The 19,517-nt window shown below is 38.5% G+C and overlaps 2 protein-coding genes across 4 annotated transcripts in view; both read right to left on the bottom strand.

Annotated features, from left to right (window-relative positions):
- Positions 1-944: 944 nt before the first annotated feature.
- EIF1AX (eukaryotic translation initiation factor 1A X-linked) lies at positions 945-10,202 on the bottom strand. 2 transcript variants are annotated; one of them, XM_053935815.1, is made up of 7 exons: positions 10,050-10,202; positions 9,095-9,178; positions 7,401-7,504; positions 5,962-6,012; positions 4,460-4,541; positions 4,261-4,352; positions 945-2,657 (listed from the first exon to the last, which is right to left on the bottom strand). In XM_053935815.1, the coding sequence occupies exons 1-7, from the start codon at positions 10,063-10,065 to the stop codon at positions 2,652-2,654; spliced, it is 435 nt and encodes a 144-aa protein (XP_053791790.1). In that variant the 5' UTR covers positions 10,066-10,202; the 3' UTR covers positions 945-2,651. The 2 variants fall into 2 exon arrangements, with proteins under 2 accessions (XP_053791790.1, XP_053791791.1); XM_053935816.1 differs by lacking the exon at positions 10,050-10,202 and adding an exon at positions 9,679-9,757.
- Positions 10,203-11,648: 1,446 nt separating this feature from the next.
- RPS6KA3 (ribosomal protein S6 kinase A3) overlaps positions 11,649-19,517 on the bottom strand; it is a 71,159-nt gene continuing 63,290 nt past the window's right edge. For both annotated transcript variants that reach the window (XM_053934365.1, XM_053934366.1), the window contains exons 18-22: positions 18,887-19,048; positions 18,625-18,701; positions 17,430-17,547; positions 16,575-16,715; positions 11,649-15,448 (exon numbers count right to left, since the gene is read on the bottom strand). In XM_053934365.1, coding sequence (XP_053790340.1) covers positions 15,326-15,448; positions 16,575-16,715; positions 17,430-17,547; positions 18,625-18,701; positions 18,887-19,048 — 621 coding nt within the window. In that variant the 3' untranslated portion in view covers positions 11,649-15,325. The remainder of the gene's footprint in view (positions 15,449-16,574; positions 16,716-17,429; positions 17,548-18,624; positions 18,702-18,886; positions 19,049-19,517) is intronic.

The following is a 19,517-nucleotide window of genomic DNA, read 5'->3' as shown; positions in this document are numbered from 1 at the left end:
CTACAGTGGAAAAGCATTAGGGCTCTCCAAGCAATGTAATGTTGCCCCTATTGTAAGATGAAAAGATTTGGAACAATGGACAAAAATAATTTTTCAAAATGTTAATCACTGAGAAAACCTTGAAGTGGGAAACAGAGAACACAAAGTTTGTATTTTAGCTGTGGGAGAATAATTTTTGTATCCCTGCTTTCAATTTTGCACTCTAGGGAAAAAGCCAACAGCAATTCTCACGCAAGAATAATGAAAAAATTATCTAGGAAACACTTTTACAGATGGAGTGCCTTTCACAGCTTTAGAGTCAACAACCTTGCAATGCTCTAGCTGGCAGCTGCTCTTCTACCACTGTTCTCTGAATGCAGACATGGGAGACAGCTTCTTGTGCAAGCTGTTTTTCCAGCCCCAAAGAAAAAAAGGCAATAGGAATGATATCAAGCTGCCTAGATTGGACTGTGAAGGGAGCTTTAGCAGAGCTTATGAGTAGAAACCTAAGGGTGTTAAGCTGGTGCACTAAGAAATTAATAGTTAAGTAAGAAATTTCCTTAAAATCTGCAGATTAGGTTAAGCCAGACATGAACCTGGGAACAATGAAGACTGGAAAGAACCTCAGGGCAAACCTCAACCGATTCTGACAGGAAGTTCCATCTTTGACCCACAGCTGAAGTCTGTGTTATACTGAGAACTGTAGGCTCCCTACAGCAGCAGTGTCTACATGTTTCCCCTTACCACCGACCGTGCATTTAATTTCACATACAGAAGATCAGACTGGCAAGTACAGTTCCAATAATACCGAATCTTCAGTACACGTTTTCTGCAATTTAATCACTAACCTTCCTGCTAGTACAACTGAAAGGACAGACACCTTCTGCACTTGGATCTCAAGAACTCTGAGAGCTTTTAAACATTTTCAGAGCTGCTTAGACTGCTGAATACAATGAGGAAACCAATGAGCTTAGGAGTGGTTTATAAGCCTTATTCAGAAACATTACACCATTTATGTTCCTTCACAATTGAACCTTACAGACATAAAAATACAGTAAATTGATACATTTAAGATCAGTTGAGTAAGAATGCTGTACTGGTAGTATCTTTCCCTCAATACTTACCAAGTTTTTACAACAAATAAAAATGTTAAAATCCATTAAATAATTACTTAATACTAAGAAAATGTTCTTCCTAGAGCAGGGTACCTGATCCATGCAAGGAAAATAGACACTACAATGAAAGAAAAAGAGAAGACATTTTTACAAAAGCTCTGGATGTTTAAATCTCCTTAAAAATACATATAAAGCAAAGAGGCCACTCTGTATTTAAAGCCATTTTGTTTTTATCTATTGGGGTAGTCACTTTACATCATACCAAAAAGACTGTATAAGGAATACAAGTGTCAAGAATCAGATCTTTATGGCACAAAAGGAATTTTTCCATTAACCTTCTTTCAGAGCTGTTAAATACATTATTAAAGACAAAGACACTAAGGCTACCACAAAATAATATTTGCATGATGATGTTAGTCTTTATTCAGTTTCTCAACTGACTCCTCCAGTCTGAAGGTGGACAAGAATCTTTCCAGTAGTCTGTTTCATTGATTTATTCTGGATGAAAAGATTCTTTCTACTTTTGACACAAACTTATTTTCTTATTTATATTGTTACTCAAAGTTCACATAAGCTTTTATGTTGCACCTTACAATGTATGGAATTTCAGATTAAAATAAAACTCTACTCTTAACATAACCTTTTATATAATGTAAAAATATTCTACATGTTTAACATATCAAGAATGTTAAGCATTTACTTTGGGGAAAACCTATTTTTTGCATTTTTCAGTACAAACCCCACTGTGAAGGCTTTGCATTTGTGTCTCCCTGTTCAGTCGGGTGCCACCCAGTGTTCATCGTCTGCAGCTGCAGCTCGGCCACTGCACCAACCGCAGTTTCCAAAAAATTGCAAATTTGAGATGCTGCTCACTGTTCATCTTTAGTCCTCTCCCACCCCTTCCTCCACCATGGAAAATTGACATCTTTGAAATAATGAGTGTTTTTAATTATCAAAATCAGTATAAAAATAGCAGCATGCTACTAGATGCGAAAAGCAGATTCATCATGCATTGTGAGTTTAAATGCAGATTTCTGCCTTCCTCTTATATTATCAAAATCTTTTTTAAAGTTAACATCAAGGCAAGGGGTATAAGGACAGACACTGCATAGTATGATTTGATACTAATCTGAACTGGGTTATTTGCCTTTAATCAAAATCCATGATAATTACAGGGTTAACAATTTTTATTTCAAAATACAAGTTTAACTGGAATTGTAGTGATGAAAGCAGAAGAGGGAAAAATGCAGTCTTTTACAGCCCATGTCACTGTATCTCACTTACATCCAGAGATAAAAGCTCTAATTGGTGAAGAGACAAATATTTGTGGCATGTCATTGAACCTTTGTGATAATCCAGCGTTATCCATTTCTAAAGAAATATAAATACTTTAAAACAAACATTGAAAATAAATCCTTTTGATGTAACAAACTACACTCTTTACTGAGAATTTTCAGTCTTCTTAAAAGTAAGGGACGTCACCCAAAAAATAATCGAAGTATCAATGTAGAACAATCCTTGGAGGAAAAAGGTTGGAATGTAAACCTCTGTTCCAAATTAGATCTGAAAAGCAAAAACACAACACCGTGTAGTTCATCCAAGTGTATTTTTCATCAAGCAACTCTTTTTTAAAGTTACTTTTACATTTCAACAGGAGACTTGCTGAACTTAGCACAGTCCTGTTTTGCCTCAGCTCATGCCCTGTCTTCTTAACACATGAACAATTACTCCCTGCTTTTGTCCCCACAAGCCCTGTCACAATACTATGGTCACGCAGGTGAGCAATTCTGCCTAACCACAGTATCTACAATACAATTATACATAACTAGACCAGCCATAAATTAGGCCATGATTCCCAAAAATGAAAATAAAATCGAATTTGAGAGTCACTTCAGTAAGTGGTGACTTTCTAATTGTCCTTCTGATATAAAAAACAAAGGAAAGGCTCCACTGAGTTCCTCCTGTTAATAATGACCTTGGAAACTGCACTTCATTCCAGATATATGAGAGGTTACTCACATCTTTTCTTTGTATCTTTTACTTTCTTAAAGCATGATATTAATGTTTTATTGAAGAGCTGACAAAAGCTCACAATCACAGCTGCTCACTTAACCCCACACACAGATCCATTAGTTTGCAAATTTGTCTTACAGCTACTTATCTCTTTTATGTCTTTCAACAGCCTCCTTATTGAAAGCATGCAGTACTAGTTTGTCTAGCTTCAATGAGCTAAATCTTCAGTAAGCTCAACCACTGACAGGCCCAAAGTGAAATTTTCAAAAGTCTGAAGAAAAATTCCTCAGCATTTTCATATTTTTAAAATACTTGATCTAATGAATCATATATTGATAATCTCATAAAAGTCAGAATAATGGAAGCATTTTAAAAGAATTAGTCATATTATCAACCCAGAGAGGAGTAAAAAGATGAAGAATTAAAGCGTAATAGTACTCTTAGAACAGTCTATCCAATTAAGTTAACTCACTGGCTCAGTGAGTTACTACTTATCCTCTCAGCCAGTTGACCCTGCATACATTCATCTCTCAGCTGTAAATTAAAGTGCATCAACTTAGAAAACATTACACAGCAGATACTGCTTCTGCAATTTACTATAAAATTTGAGTTGTAACAATTTTACTACTATAATTTCAGAGTGTGCACGACCAACACTATAGTTTAGTGGTAAGCAGTAACACAAGCAACTGTGACAGTCAAGATTAACTTTAGAAAAACTATTAGGACGCAGCGTTTTGTAATTATTATGTAAATAGAAATGGAAACTTAAACCCTTTGTTTTTTAAAAAACAAATCCCTTAAATTATTTCTGCAGTTCTGGTGGGACAGTGAGGCTGTTAAGCCTAGAGGAACTGGGGGGTGTCAAACGACTGATTTTCTTTTAGGCACCTTCAGCCTGCTCTCCACATGTGTTTTAGCAGCGTGACACCAAGTGTGCCATGTGTTTAGAGGCCAGTGCAGGAATGACTGTAGGACAGGAGAGAGGACAGAAGGCTGGCACATGAATGCACCACACCACATCCTGAGGCAGTCCCTGAGAGCAAAGCTATCCTGAACACCCATGTATTCCTTGCTGTAGAACAAAAACAACAGCTTAATGCCAAAGATGAGGGCTTCAAGCATATGAGAAAAATACACATTTACTACTTACATCATCAATATCTTCATCATCATCTCCAATATCATCAAACTGGATTTCATCATCGTCTCCAGGACCAAATGTGTCTGTTTCATTTATTTTAGCTATGAAGGAATTTAGAGAAGTTCAGGAGTGCACTCACACTGTGCCAAGACAGACTGAGTATTCTTATCCAACATGAACTTCCAATTTGAAATGAAAAGATTCCTACCATGTTCTGGAAGCTCCCCATATGCTTTCAGGCTTCTGGCTTCATCTGCATTGTATTTTAGAATAACATCAGCCTTGTTATCCTAAATAAGAATTTATTAGAACATATTAGTCATCTATGAAGGAAAAATAAAACTGTTAACCTCAGCAGACTGCATTATTTACAACAACTATATTATTTACAGTGGATTAACACCTATAATATTTATAGAAGAACATCTTGTTCTTCCTTCCCCTCCAGTTCCTTTAAATGTGAAGTAAACACATTGGAGTATTTTCATTTCTTCTCAGTGATAACTTAATTATCTCCAACTACAAGTAATTTATAGATTCACAGAATGGTTTGGATTGGAAGGGACCTTAAAGATCATCTACTTCCAACCCCCCCTGCCATGGGCAGGGACACCTTCCACTAGACCAGGGTGCTCAATCTGGCATTGAACACTGCCAGGGATGGGGCCTCCACAACTTCCCTGCGCAACAAGACAAAAGAGAATTTGAGACAAATGAGAAACGTTGAGTATTCAACAACTTGACAAATTCAGTTTCATGCTTTTGAAATGAACCTTTCTTCAGACAATACACAAAGTGAGGTGTTGATGGTCAATCAGGAATCACAGAATCACCAGGAAGAGACCTTCAAGATCACTTGGAAGAGACCTTCAAGATCATCGAGTCCAACCCAGCCCTAACACCTCAACCAAACCATGGCACCAAGTGCCACATCCAGTTTTTTTTAAACACATCCAGGGATGGTGACTCCACCACCTCCCCTGGCAGGCCATTCCAGTATTTTATCACTCTTTCCATGAAAAACTTTTTCCTAATATCCAACCTATATTTCCCTTGGCAAAGTCAAAACCAAAAAATTCATGGTTTTAAGTACTTTAATATATACAATAAGTGACAGCATCTTAAATGTTTTATAAACCTAATGCACATTTCAGAAGCATAATCTATCTTCAACAACTGCTGACAACACTAACATTCATGAAAGGCATTCACCTAATGAAAACCTGACAACTGTTTCCCTTTAATGTTTATATTACGTAAAGTTACGCCACTCCATTTTTGGAAATTTAAGTAAAAACTAATTACTGATTAATTTGCCTCTTAAGGTAAAAGCCTAAACATCAAGGACCCAAAATTCTGATTACCAACAATTCTAATTATTACAATAAAATGTTTGTTACTTGACTCAATCTCCCTTTGTACCACAGGATGCAAGCACCAAGCAGCTACATCTGGAAAAAAACAGGTCAAGCTTGATGACAATAAGCACCTTCACTCACAAAGTCAAACAGAAGAACAAGTCAAACCAGAATTTGTCTACTCATTACAACCTTCCTGTAGTACAAGGAAACTAAAAATCATGATTTAGCATAACTAAATACAAATGCTAAATTAGGCAGGAATTTCCTCACAACACCTGCTGCAATTTAACAGTAAATAAAGCTACTTGTAAGATACTCCTTATAGTGTCATATTATACTGAATTTTTACCTGGTAGTCTCTTAAGCCAATCAATATAATATCAGATGTATTTATCCAGACCTGGAGGAGAAAACATGTGTTACAGAAATTCAACTTCTGTTGTATAACACAAGAACCAAACAGCACATTTAGATTTATGGAGACACATAAAACATTTCACTACAGCTACCACCTTCATTTTCTAACCAGTATGCTAGAAACATACAATTTAATGTTTTAACAGCAAACCCAAGGTCATAAATACTTATAGTTACATTATTTTTACACGTTATAGAGCTATTACAGGGTAATCAAAGTTCTTTGAAGAGCTTCTAGCCAACAGGGTGGTTAATAAGCCTTAACATCTAAGAAAACAGAAAGAATGCATCAAGGCACCAGTTGTGAAGTCTGTGAACTGAGCTCCTCAAGGGCAAAAATTAAGGAAAAACCTGATGAACCACGGACAAGAACAGTGAAGAGCACAAGAAAATGAACTGAATTGTTTCTAGAAACTATGTTAACCAGAAATCTGCAGAAGAGGATATGCTTTTAAATGCACAGGGTGGTTCTATGTGGGTTCTATCCCACATCCACTTGATTTTTTGGAGATTGAACTAATTTCAGTTGGAATTTCCAACTGAATAGCTGAATATTGGAATTTCCAATAGCTAAGTGGTGCCTTTTGTAGCAAGAAATTCATTCTGCAGCACTTAGTGTTTATTTGTGCACATTCTCCACTACCTTCAAGAGTTTCTTGCAGGCAGCTATAGCACTGCTTACACTGATCCCAAGACATGTGCATTCATTGCTGTCCAAAAAATGGAGCAATCCAGAACAAGGACAGTCAATGTTTGCTTTCACTGGAAACAGTCTGAGGGACCTCCTCCTCCTTACCACACACCAGCAGAGGACAGGAAGATGTAACACCTGACAAGGGCCAGAGGGGGCACCATCTGAAGATGGCAAAGTTAAGAACGCAAACACTTACACCTGACATCCCTGAAGGTAAAAATCTTTGCAATTAGCTTTCAACAGAAATATTTTGGGACTTGATGAAGTGGACAATGAAACAATGGCATTGGAGGTGTATTTTCTAAATAGTCACCAAGCTCCCCATCTGCAATTAGGGAGATTTTTATTATTTTAAATATGTATAATTTTCTAGACTATGAAAAGCTTGTATTTCATAAGCAGCCAAAAAAAACCTTCCCCTGAAATATGCACATGGAAAGGCAGCCCTTCAACTGTGAGCTTCACCCAAGAGCCAAAGACTGCCTATTCTTGTGCCAGCAATGGCACATTGTGCCAGCAATGGAAACAGAAGGACAGACTAGCTTATTATCAAAAGAAGTAGTTTAAAATATTAAGTGCAATAGAAACATTCATTTTTGTAACAAGCTACATATGTAAATTTTTACAATTACTTATGCATAACATCACTATTTCCTATTGCAATGCTTCAGAATTACCTTTTTTCTTAGCTTCCCTCTAATATGACATAACCTCTTCACACCATCAAAACATAATGCCTCCAGTCTTCCATTGCCTAACATCTTGATCACCTGGGCATATTCTGAAAGAGATGGTAACATACAGAAACACAGAATCATTAGGCTGGAAAAGATCTTTAGGATCAACAAGTACAACCATTAACCCAGCATGGTTAAGTCCACCACTAAGTCATGTCCCAAAGTGCCACAGAGCAAAACTTCTGAACAAATCCAGCTTCAAGACACAACCAATAACTTTTCCACTGTAACCCAAATCTGCTGTAATATTTTATCAAATGTGAACTGCTGAGAAGCGCTTCAAGTACCCACACAGGTTGCTGAATGTATCACAGTTTTGTATCATTTGATGTTAACATTTTCAAATACTGCTCCTTCTTGGTTGCATCCACCCTTTTGTTCCCTCTCAAATGTTTACTACAGAAAATCTCAGAGCTATTGAGTCACACTCAGAGTATGAAAATATATCACAACATCACAGCACCTGTCTTAAAGGACAACATCTCAGTGCTGTCACTGAGGCAGGAGAAAGCTGCCCTGTATAGCCACCCACTGAGACTGAATCCCTTTTGCAGAGGCTCTGTGGACAACACCCCACTGTCCTTGAAAGGACATAACCCTTATCAGACTCTGTCTGGAAGGCAGACAGCAGACTTCAGCTGAGGTCTGTGAAGCACCTCTCTAACCCTACCCTCAATCTCTTCACCTTGTATTTCATCTTCTCCCTCACCAAGCTGCAAAAAATCACATACTGGAGAACTCCATAGAATTAGATAGTGCAATGAATCACGAGACTGCTCATAACTGAGACTAACGTTTCATTACATAGATTTTGCTTGGGAGATGTAAAGGATCTTAAGTTTCAGATGTACATAAAAATAAACTCCTTTTCTGCTTACAACCAACACAAAATACCAGAAATTTGTTCAGGGGCACTTCTACAGTGATTTAAATCAGTACCCTTCCCATATTTCTAACAAACCAACTGATTAATTGGTTACTAGGAAAGCACTCACATTATGTGAGCAACCACCAGAGTGTGACACACAAGACAGGGTGAGCTAAAAGGGAGGTGAGCTCACTGTCATCAAAGGCAGGGCAGATGGGAATCCCACTCATCCCCTGGCTGAACCCTCTTGTGCCTTACTTCAGCTCCCACTTACATCTCCTGTTTTAATAACTGCTAGACTTCCAGCCCAGGAGCCAACTGAACTAAACCACCAGGGGACAGAACAGTGAGATGAGCTGCTCTGCCACATCAGTGACTTTGGGCAGCTCAGCGAAGGATCCAAGAGATGTTAGAGTCCACATTAAACAGAAAGTGGGACTGTGCATCCCAAGGACAATTACTGGCAAAACTGAACCACATCTGCTAAGCCAGCTGCTCACAGACCTTCATACAAAGCTATCAAGAGGTTTCTAGGAAATGTTTAAGTGCTGCTTTACACAGAGCATGCACTAAGGTCAAGAAGAGAAAAATGTCATTCTTAAGTGGTGAAGATATTGAAAATTTCCCTTCTCCTTCTGTCTTTTTCTTACATTCAATATGTCATTTGGAATTCAAATACAACCCCAATAAGAATACCTCTCTATTCTGTCACTTACAGTACGTGACTGAAAACAATGACATTGCTGTATTATAGTTAAAGACTCACCTTGCCCATCTTCTTTGAAGACCAGTTCTCTTTTTTCTGATTCATTCTCATTCTTACCTCGTCGCCTGTTTTTACCTCCTTTGCCTAAATTAGAAGTGGAAGAAGTAAAAAGCAGGTGTTACTGTCTTTAGATACAGTGAATGAAAAAAGTCAGACTTGTGGAGATTTTTATGCCTGTACTCTATATGGCTATTTTAAGTATCCTACCCAGATCTAGATTTTTTGCTTACTTTTAAGTCTAAATTTTTAGTTGGGTAGTAACAAAGTAATTAAACATTACAATCTCCACTGTTTAAAATGTCCTGATTGCTCTGGAGTGACAGCAGCCTTCAAAATGTTTTTCACAAGATGGCCATTTTCAGTTTCTGTGATCCCTGCTACCAAATACCTCAAAAATAACGGTGGGATAGCCTGATGCACATCATTTTCAAGAGCAGATGAATAACTTCAGTTACTGTGCTGCTGAAATCCCTGAAATACTCAAGAGGAAGCTTATCCTCCAAGTGATGCTGCCCTTTTTAAAAGGCACACACGTGGCAACAGGATTACATGCTCTTCACGAAAAACATAAGAGCAGTTCATACTTTCCCCGCTGTTAAAATCTGCTGCTCCCTTTCCCTCACGGTTTCTGCGTTTCTTTCCGGAGTAAGAAAGAAGGGAAGCGGCAGCAGCGCTGCCCAGCGAGGGCACGGAGGAGCCCGGCCGCCTCCTCGGCAGGGCCGCTCCTGACAAGCGAGGCGCGGGCAGGGCCTCCCGCTCCCGGCCGGGCCTCAGCGGCCTCCGAGGCGCGCCCGGCAGGCGGAACCGGCCCGGGGACCGCCAGGTTGGCGGGAGGGCCCCTCCGCCCGCAGGCTCCGGCGGCGCCCACGTGAGGGGCCCGCGGGCCTGCCCTGCGCGACCGCACCTGGGCCCGGCCGCGCCGCCGCGGGCCCGGCGAAGGGAAAGGGCGACTCACCTTTATTCTTAGGCATGGCGCCGAACGCTCCGCCGCGGAGGGGCTGCGGGAGGGGCGGCGGGAGGGGCTCCGGGCGGGGGCGGCGGTTCGGGCTCGGCGGCGGCTCCGGGCGGGACCAGCGGCGGAGCCGGGGCTGCGCGGGCTCGTGCGCTGCGCTCCGGCCGCTGCGCCGACCCGGCCACAGCGCCCCCCTGCGGCCCGGCGGACTCCAGCGGCGCACGACGCGCCCGGCCCCGGGAAGGGCCTCGGGAAGGGCCCGGGGAAGGGCCCCGCGTGGGCACTGCCCGGCGTTTTGTGGCGGAGTTCAAGGAAAAGGAGGAGGAGGAGCGGGCAGTGCGCACCCAGGCAGCCCCGGGACACCGCACAGCGTTCGGAGGAGCGGTGTTAGTGATAACTCCTTCCAGTACCTGCAGTACCTGCCAGGAAATATGGGGCAAGACTATTTACAGCAGTTCGTAGTGACGGAACACGGAGGAGTGAGTTCAAATTGAAAGAGAGTAGGTTTAGATGAGACATTCCGAAGAAATTCTTTACTGTGCGGGTGGTGAGGCATTGGCACAGGCTGCCCAGAGAAGCTGTGGATGCCCCATCTCCGGAGGTGTTCGGGGCAAGGCTGGATGAGGCTCCGAGCGACCTGCTCTAGCGGGAGGTGTTCCTGCCACGGCAGGGGATTGGAACTAGATGATTTTCAAGCTCCATTCCAACCCAAACTGTTCTATGATTCTGTAAATAAGAGGGTACGAAGGTGAGGAAGGCTGACAGCAGGAGCTGTGGCATACCAGCCCCCTTTTCTGCCTCTGCAGAATTTCTGGAGGTTTACAAATTATCCAGTTTACTTGTAAATAAATTAAAAATGTTTTTAGACAGGCAGCACAAAGTCTTGTGTGAACAAAGGGCCACATCTATGCACACCTCTCATCCCAGGTGTGAATTTCACTGAGGAAATCGCAGTGCCCTTGCCCCATATCCATTACCAAACCTCTCCATGTTACCTTTCTTCTGGTACACTTAGCAAAACCTCTGCTTACATTCCTCACAAATCCTCTATCACAATTACTGTAATTTCTGTACACTATGCAACCTTTGAAAAGCTCTCATCTTTTCCAGGTTGCAAGGTTAAAAAGAATCACAGCTGTATCCTTCCAAGTTGTATGAGCTGCTAAAACACAGGCCTGTTGTTTATGGAGTGCTTCTGCAGATACTGTTACATTTCAAATGTTTACAAAGTGCATTAATTATCCAACATGCCCATATTTTCAGTGTTCAGAGCAAGGCAGGCATTGCAAGTGTTATTTAGCAGCCTCCCATTAAGTGATACTTTAGAGTTGACTGGAATCTGATGGGGCGTTTAAATACAGTATCCTTGCACTGTGGTCTTGTTGTATGTTAGATCAGGTCTATAAGCACTGGCTGAACAGGAGCTTTTCCTTTGTCTCCATGTTTACCTTCCTCAACATGCTGCAATGTTGAGACACTTGCTTTTTACAAAACCTTTCTGGTTGGCAAAGCACACTCAGTGTGCTGTGAAGGTAATTCAGCGTTAGTGATGAACAAGCAATGAATTTTGTAACTGGTCAGAACAAATGATTACACAAAACAACCCTTTAATATGTTTGAAAGTTTATTCATAGTAGAAATTTCAATTTCTTTTGAAGACTACAAAACCTGCCATTAGACAGGAAAACAAGCAATGATACTTTCCAAAACTGTTCATAGTTACATCTGGAACAGTTTTAATTACACATTAATAGCATGATTGGAACATCTCTTAGATCAGACTCTGAATAAAACAATCATTTAAAGCATTCAGTACAATTAATTATTTTTTTAAACTAGCATTTCAGTTCTATGACAGCAGTGCCAAGCATCTAAGAGATGCTATTGTAATGGTCTAGAACAAGGTACAATACCACTGATTTCCTGGAACAGTACCTTAGACTCACTTACATGCCATGCTGAGAAAACTAGTATAAAGTATGATTGTATAGAATAGTAGAAAAATATTTTATCTGTGATTTTGCAATTTTTTAAAAATTGTTTAAGTAGACTTCCCCCCCCAACTAGGTTGCAAAATAATTACATCCCTCATAAGTACACCTTCCCTTTGATTAGGTCAAGAGTATCAAGATAAAGCTAATCATTTACATAATTTTCATAAGTGAAAATTCATCTATTAACCATTGCTGCTTAGTAAGGGCCAGCACACTTTGAATCCTTTCCTTCCAGTAATAGAAAAGCACATCTTTAGTTGGTAACACCACATTTACAAAAGCAAAACACACACACACACACAAAAATCCCAGACATGTAAATCTATTTTCTTATGGCCTTGTCTCTTCAGAAGAAAGTTTTAACTATTTTCTTGAAAAACGCCTTTAAGTTTTACTCAATGTTATCGTGATTATGAACACAGAACTTTGCCATTACTGGACACAGATGGCATTTAATGAGTATTGCAGCTTCACTCTTCCCTCTGTTTCCTCATGCTCTCAAGCACAGTAAACGGTAATTTCACACTAAAAAAATTAAAAACAAACCATGGTCAACACATAGAAGAATTCACCTGTATCTGCATTCTCTTTTTTTATCCTCTATGACTCTGAGTCACTTGCTAATGCTTTGCAGACCAAGCAGCAGTCCAGCAATGCATTTACACAGTGTGTCATAAACTCACATTCTAACTGAAAAGTGCCAAGACTCAGAGAAGCATTATGTGGATTTCTTTATAGGTTATAACAACTGCAGCTATAAAAACATAAAAAAAAGTGGAAATCATGAACATGGATCCAAACCAGGAAGTAAGGTACATAAACCATGCCTGGCTGTAAAATACACCTCCCTGATTAGTCAGGTCCTTTATACCTTGATTTAGAAAGTAACTTAAAAATATAGTGGATCTAGACTTCAATCCATTCAGCTTAGGTGTGCTGAATTTTCCTGTTTTGCTACAATTTAAAATGTTCATCCTCTGCTGATATATATACATGGCTTAATAGCAACATTTGTAAAGTCTAGACTAAATTAACAGCTCACTTGAGAGTGCAGATATATAAAATGCAGGAGTTAACTTTGCTTCACTGTTTCGCTAATGAGTTTGAGGACCACAAAATAAGGCTACAATAAAACTACTGAAAGTATTTTTATATTATTTTAATGTGGCTATTGCCAATAGTGAGGCAGCTTAACACTTCCTCTTTTTGGTCAGTTCTTTGCCGGGTACCTATATACACACACTGAACAGAGTAGGAACTCCTTCCTGAAGTGAAATGTTATTACTGACACACTGGCAAGTACTGCCATCCTTTTATTTCAATAGCATTTAAATAATTTGGTTGACTAGATATAACAATCTTCTAATTAACACCTTAAAAGCCACCAGAAAGTACAGTTTCTAGATTTTGAGAAGCCTGATTTAAAATTGCTCACAGAGCTGAAAAATACTTTTTTTTTTTTTTTTTTGAGAGGTGAGGTTTTACTAAATTCCTCTGGAACTGCTGACACTGTAAAAAAAAAAAGATTGTCTTTTTCTGCCTCTACTTAAAAATGTTTCTTGAAGGAAGGGTAGATGCATCTGTACAGTTAAAGGGAACTTCAATGCTAGAGCACCAAGTAAGGGAAAAATACTGTTTGCTTGGGAAGAGCTGTGTTTTCAAATTTCTGAGAGCTAGGCTAATTTAAGAATCCTAAAACCAATTTCTTCACAGTTCTATCATGGATGAAGTATTTAGCAAAATTTTAAAGGCAAAAAAAGTGGGATCCTTTGTAGATCTAGCAAAGGAAGGTTCCCCAAGGAACTCAGAAATTCTGGCAGAAGAAACACTCCCATCCAGAACAAATCTGTGGTGTCATAAAGATGATTGTTCCTATCAACAAACCACTGATGATTTCAGGGAAATAAGCCAATTAAGCACCATAAAAGAAAGTTAATACCACTAAGCCAAAAAAATACCTTCTTATGCAAAACAGAAAATTGCATTGTTCACCAACAGCCATTCACCCCGATCCGTATTTTATTAAAGCTAGAATTCCCAATAGTAATTTCATATCTGGAAGGACTTCACATAGCCTCTAATTTTGGTGGAATGGAACACTCACTGTATTCAGACACATTCCAGTGTTCATTAAAATTATCAGAAAGTAACTGGCAGAACATTAGATCCATCAGTTTTGCAACTGCAATGAATGCAGTTTAAACCTACTCTTTGCAGACTGCTACTTATAAGCGACCAATATGTTTTGCTTTATCTTCAAATGCTGCCTTTCTTCTGTAATGCCAACATTCATTCACTAAACAATTCCTTTGCAGCTTAAACAAAAGTCATAGAATACAGATAAACTATTAACAATGGATTATAAGAATAAACCATATAGAAATGTCCTCTATCAGAAAGTATTTAGCAATAATTCCTGAGTCCAGAGATTAGATGGGAGAGTCTAAAAGGGAGGGGAGGGGTAACAAAGACAGTGAGATATGGGGCAAGTTATCTTTTCTCTAGGTTACATTACCTATAGGATATATAGTATAGTGAGAGATTCACTGCTTAAATTTCATAACATGACATGTGGCATCAAAAACACAGAAATGTAGAAAAGACATAGGCAAGGAAAACTACTTATCCATAGTATTACATTCAATAGCTGTTTAACAGTCAGGCTTCTTTTAGAGCTGTCAAACAATACTGATTAATCCAGGTGAACTGTTTAATCAGACTTACTTGTCATAATGATTAATAATATCTAAGTAAAACAAGGCATGTATACATTAAAGAAAACAGCACGGAAATGTACTGCTTATGAACTGTTTACAAAAACATACAAAATGTTGGATGGCACAATGTATAGTGCTAATATAAACAGATTGTTTAAGCTAAGTGCTTAACATAAACTGTCCATCTTGACCTGTAACAAAGAATATTTTAGGGGACAAAAAAAATATTCCTTATAAAAATAATGCTATGTGGTGCAGAGTGCTTTATTCAGTGTATTTTTGACAGAGGTGGCATTTGTAATTCTTCTGGTTTATTCAGTCGCGCACATGGTAATTTTCATTGTTTCCACTTGTCACTCCATTTGCAGCTCCAGTAAGATCAGTAACTTGCCATCAACAGTTTAGAGCGAAAGTAGATGAAAGCAGTAGCAGCAGCAGGAGCAGCAGCATTATAGGTACCAGCTGGGACAGAATGTGCTTGCAGGTATCTGTCAGATATGTGCTACCTGTCGCCATGATTTGTGCTATCATCTTATGCTGTGGTACCAAGTGTCTGGTTGAGGTCATTTCACAGGGCTGTTGAGGTAATTTTTTTAATACCTCTCCTCTGAGCAAGAGTAGAACGGCCAACTGGCTCCAAAACTGGTGACTGATTACGATTCAAAGCAGAGTAAGTTGCTGCCATTGCACCCTGTGGAGTAGAGGGGAAAAGAACAGTAAGAGTAAGTTGTGACTGACGCACACACTACAGCAATGCTAAATGCCAGAAACTCTGAACAAATTTCACCTTTCAGTCTATTTTCATCTACAAAACAGAAACATACTACTGCATTACTCAAGTCCTAACAGTGTTAGAATTGAGTGGTTTTTAGGGTAATAAATAGTTTTACATTGCTTAGTCAAACCCAGAAGGCATAAACTAGGTTGCTAAATTAAGTTCTATCACTATGTGTGTGAAAGAGCTGGGGAATGAAATCCCATTGGTAGACTGTCTCTGCTTATCACTTACATAACAATTTTAGTTTCCAACAAAATATTTAAGAATCACCCACATTATTCAGCACATAAAATTAATTGAAAAAAAATTTAGCAAGTTGTGAGCTGTGGGATCAGAACTCTCCCATTTCCCACTTGTGTTTTGGATGCTAGAACTTTCTAATAGCTGACTCAGAGAGAGTGTTAATTATATTCTTCAGATCCCTTTTATGTTACACAAGAGATTCTTGAAAGTAGGACTGAAAACAAGATTGAATACGAAGAAGTAGAATTCAATTATTTTTGACTTTCCTCTGCCTGTTCAAAGGAAAAAGTTCCAGGTTGTTTCAGACACAGTGCAGGAGTGTGATACCATAGTAATTAACACTGCCCTTTTGACTTCTTTTCAGCTTTTACTGTGATCACAAAGTATGCTGTTTTCCTTCAGTTACTGGCAAGCACCCTCCTCTGAAACTGTAAAGTTAGCAAACGATTTTACAGCTCCCCTATAGTCACCTGACATTTTTCACTTGGAGAAGAATGATTTAGGTTGGTTTCTAAAAGCACTTAAACCTCCCAGTGTAAGTAAACCCAATATATTTCCAACACAAGAAATTTTTTTTTTCAAATGTATTAGATTTATCACCTGTAAGTAGTTTCACATTAAATCCTATTACATATTACAAATTCATTTTATGGCTTTGTGCAACATCCAGTTGGTAACAACTTTTTCACAGTATTTAGAAGATATATCTGCTACCCCCAACCTTAAAAACAAAACCCCTTTTGTTTACACTAATTTTGGCCAAACAGCAAGCTGAAAAAAAAAAAAATCTACTTACCTTCACTAAATGTGGAGCATCCTGCCTATTCAGCTGGTATTGAGGCAACTGGTCACAGTGAACTATCCAGGGGTGACTGAGAACTTGGGCTGCAGTCAGTCTTTGATGAGGGTCAACATGAAGCATTTTTGAAACAAGGTCCTGTCAATGAAGGTCAATGGAAATAACAACAGAATTTCAACTTTAAAACAGATTAATAATTCAAAACTATAAAAGATTCTAGAGGTATAAAAATATGTTCATCATGTCAGTTTAAAACAAATGAAAAACCACCCAGCAATGCTAACAGTTTATCTTTTAATTATGTGACCTTATAGACATTTGGTAATACAGAAGCGTGGTATCCAATTTAATGTGGAAAATTTTAGCATTTTAAGCATCCATATAGAAGGGCCATAAGGGATATTGCACACTGAGGTTCATAGTCTATTTGCTGTCAAAAATAGAATTCTCAAAAATGTAATTCTTCATTGGTTTTCATTATCATGATTTAGACTACCTGTATGATTTTTGAATGTCATGCTTCCACATGGAGCTTTATCAAAGCACTTCTCACCATGGCTCACTGTATGTATGAATACTGATAAAACACACTATAATTCTAAGGACAGCTGTTAACTGCTACAGTGTAAGTCACACCTGTTCTTTCCTCCTACATGCAAGTGACTGCTGAAACATGAACTGATCAAAAACAGGGAACACAATTCTAGGCACATAAAGGATTAGATCAGTATTTTAATATAACAATGGGTGGAACTTAGCCATTCATCTATGATATAACATATACATTATATTCAACAATGTTACATTGCAATCCATCCCTGATCCCCCAAGAGACAAAGCAAATATACTTGCCTTAGCTGTGTCTGAAACACTGTTCCAATAACCACCGCTGAGGGAGAACTTTCCACTTCCTATTCGGGCCAAAATCTCCTCTGGGGTATCATCAGGACCATTTGCAAAAGGAGTGTAGCTATTTAACCAAACAAATTCAATGTTAGCAACTTCCATAACCTGGGTCTCAGTAAGTATTATAAATCTGATTGCAAGTTCAACATAATTATAGGCAACAAATAGCCAAACAGATGTAAAAAGAATTTATTCTTAACATGTGAAAATACATGGCACTGACTATAGATATGTTCTTATTGCATGTATTTCCTCTGTATCTGGTCTGAAAACCAGAATTTTCCTATAGCAGTTCAAATACTGGTGGTTCCTGAATTACAGAAAGTATTCCTTAAGCTTTCATATTCTAGTGAAGTACTAAACCAATCCATTCTGTTGTAAATCTAAAAGTCTGAAAAAGAATAAATGCTGGTTTAATGCCAGAGGAAGAAAGGTGCACCAGTTTTCCTTGCTTGACTGTACATACTCTTGCTGCTATCAGAATGCCCCCAACCAAAAAAGAGATACACTTAAAAACAAGTAAGTTTGTTGCTTATTTATTTTAAAATACAAAAATCTTTGATGATGTTAACTCTTAACCAAAGTGGCAACCTGAATAACCTAGCATAAAAAAATAGTTGCTATTGCATCTGCTAAATAATTTTATTTTGAACTTCTAGTACTGAAGTTAAATTCCTTATCATCTTTTACCCAGTTCATTTCTGTTACATATACAAATGCCTTTCTATTGCATTTATTATAATTTAACTGCACCACTTCAAACATTCAGTGGCTGGATTTTGCACAGAAACATGCTTTAATGCATTGCAATTATATTTGCAAAATATTATTTTCTTCAATATATATGCTGCTTAATCTATTGTTTAATTTTCACATGAAACAATAAATTCTTAGTGCAAAGTCACCTTTAAGCAGAAATTAAAGCCCTAAAATAGAGGAGACATTAGAAGCAAAGAATTTTTCACACCAGTCCCTGAAAACTTGGATTTTACTAAAGGCAAAGCATATTCTCAACCCCAAAGTTGAGATTCATCAGTGCTTTGACAGAAACATCTGCAACAGTGGGCCTACATTTATTACTGGTTTTGTTTGCATTGGTTTGGTATTCTACAGCAAAGCAAATGATAATCACTACCCTTACCCAGTGAGCATGGTATAAAGTAGAACACCAAGGCTCCATATGTCACATGCAGCATCATAACCTTGCCTCTTTAAAACCTGAGGGAGACAAATGAAAAAAATGCTTGGAAATGCTTTGATTATGCTATAAAAATGGTAAAATTTCAAATTTTCACTGTTTACAGAGTGATTCTACTTGTTGCACAAGAACAAAAAAAAAAATCTATCTAGCAAAAAAATCACAGTAGAGTATATCAAGGCACATAAACTATACTGGGTTTTACCTCTGGTGCAACAAAATTTGCTGTGTAGCATGGAGTCATTAGAAGACCATTTTCCGCTCGCAGTTGTTTTGCAAAGCCAAAGTCACAAATTCTAATTGATTCTGGATTACCAGATTCATCAACATAAAGAATATTGCTAGGCTTCAGGTCTCTGTGAACAACCTAAAAAAAAAAAAAAAAAAAGCAAGAAAACATTAAATACAATAAGCTAATTAAGTCTCCTATCTGCATGCTCAGTTTCCAGAGTTCCTGCTTCCACCATCAACTGCAGTGTTTTGATGCTCTGTGGTGTCTGGAGCATGACAATTCCAACTTGGAAACTCTTAACTACAAAACCCCCTCCAGACATCCCCACCACCCTAATTTATTTGTACAGACAGTTCCAGATGTCTCCTCTAATGGTTGAATCATGTATTTCCTTTTAATATGCATAACTAACAGGCTCTTCAAATCAGAACCTTTGGTTTCTAGTATCTTTTGGAGTCGGGGTGCCCATAGCTACTGATGTGCCACCTTGCTATGTAACCACAGACTATTTACTGCTGGAGTAACTGTATTCCATTCTCTTCATTCAGACAATCTGAATTAATCTCAGAAAAACACTTAAAGCCTGATTAAGTAGGAATTTTAA

This window comes from Vidua chalybeata, chromosome 2, assembly GCF_026979565.1.
Source record: "Vidua chalybeata isolate OUT-0048 chromosome 2, bVidCha1 merged haplotype, whole genome shotgun sequence".
NCBI classification, from domain to species: Eukaryota; Metazoa; Chordata; class Aves; order Passeriformes; family Viduidae; genus Vidua; species Vidua chalybeata.
The sequence above is the reverse complement of the archived record's forward strand: the minus strand, read 5'-3'. Positions and strand labels throughout refer to the sequence as shown.

What these genes read in the sequence shown, in the direction of transcription:
- EIF1AX (XM_053935815.1), bottom strand. An exon ending in GAGGGAAGCTAAGAAAAAAG is followed by an intron (nt 6,013 to 7,400) that starts GTAATTCTGAAG and finishes TTTCTCCTCCAG; the next exon opens with GTCTGGATAAATACATCTGA. An exon ending in TTGGCTTAAGAGACTACCAG is followed by an intron (nt 4,542 to 5,961) that starts GTAAAAATTCAG and finishes ATTCTTATTTAG; the next exon opens with GATAACAAGGCTGATGTTAT.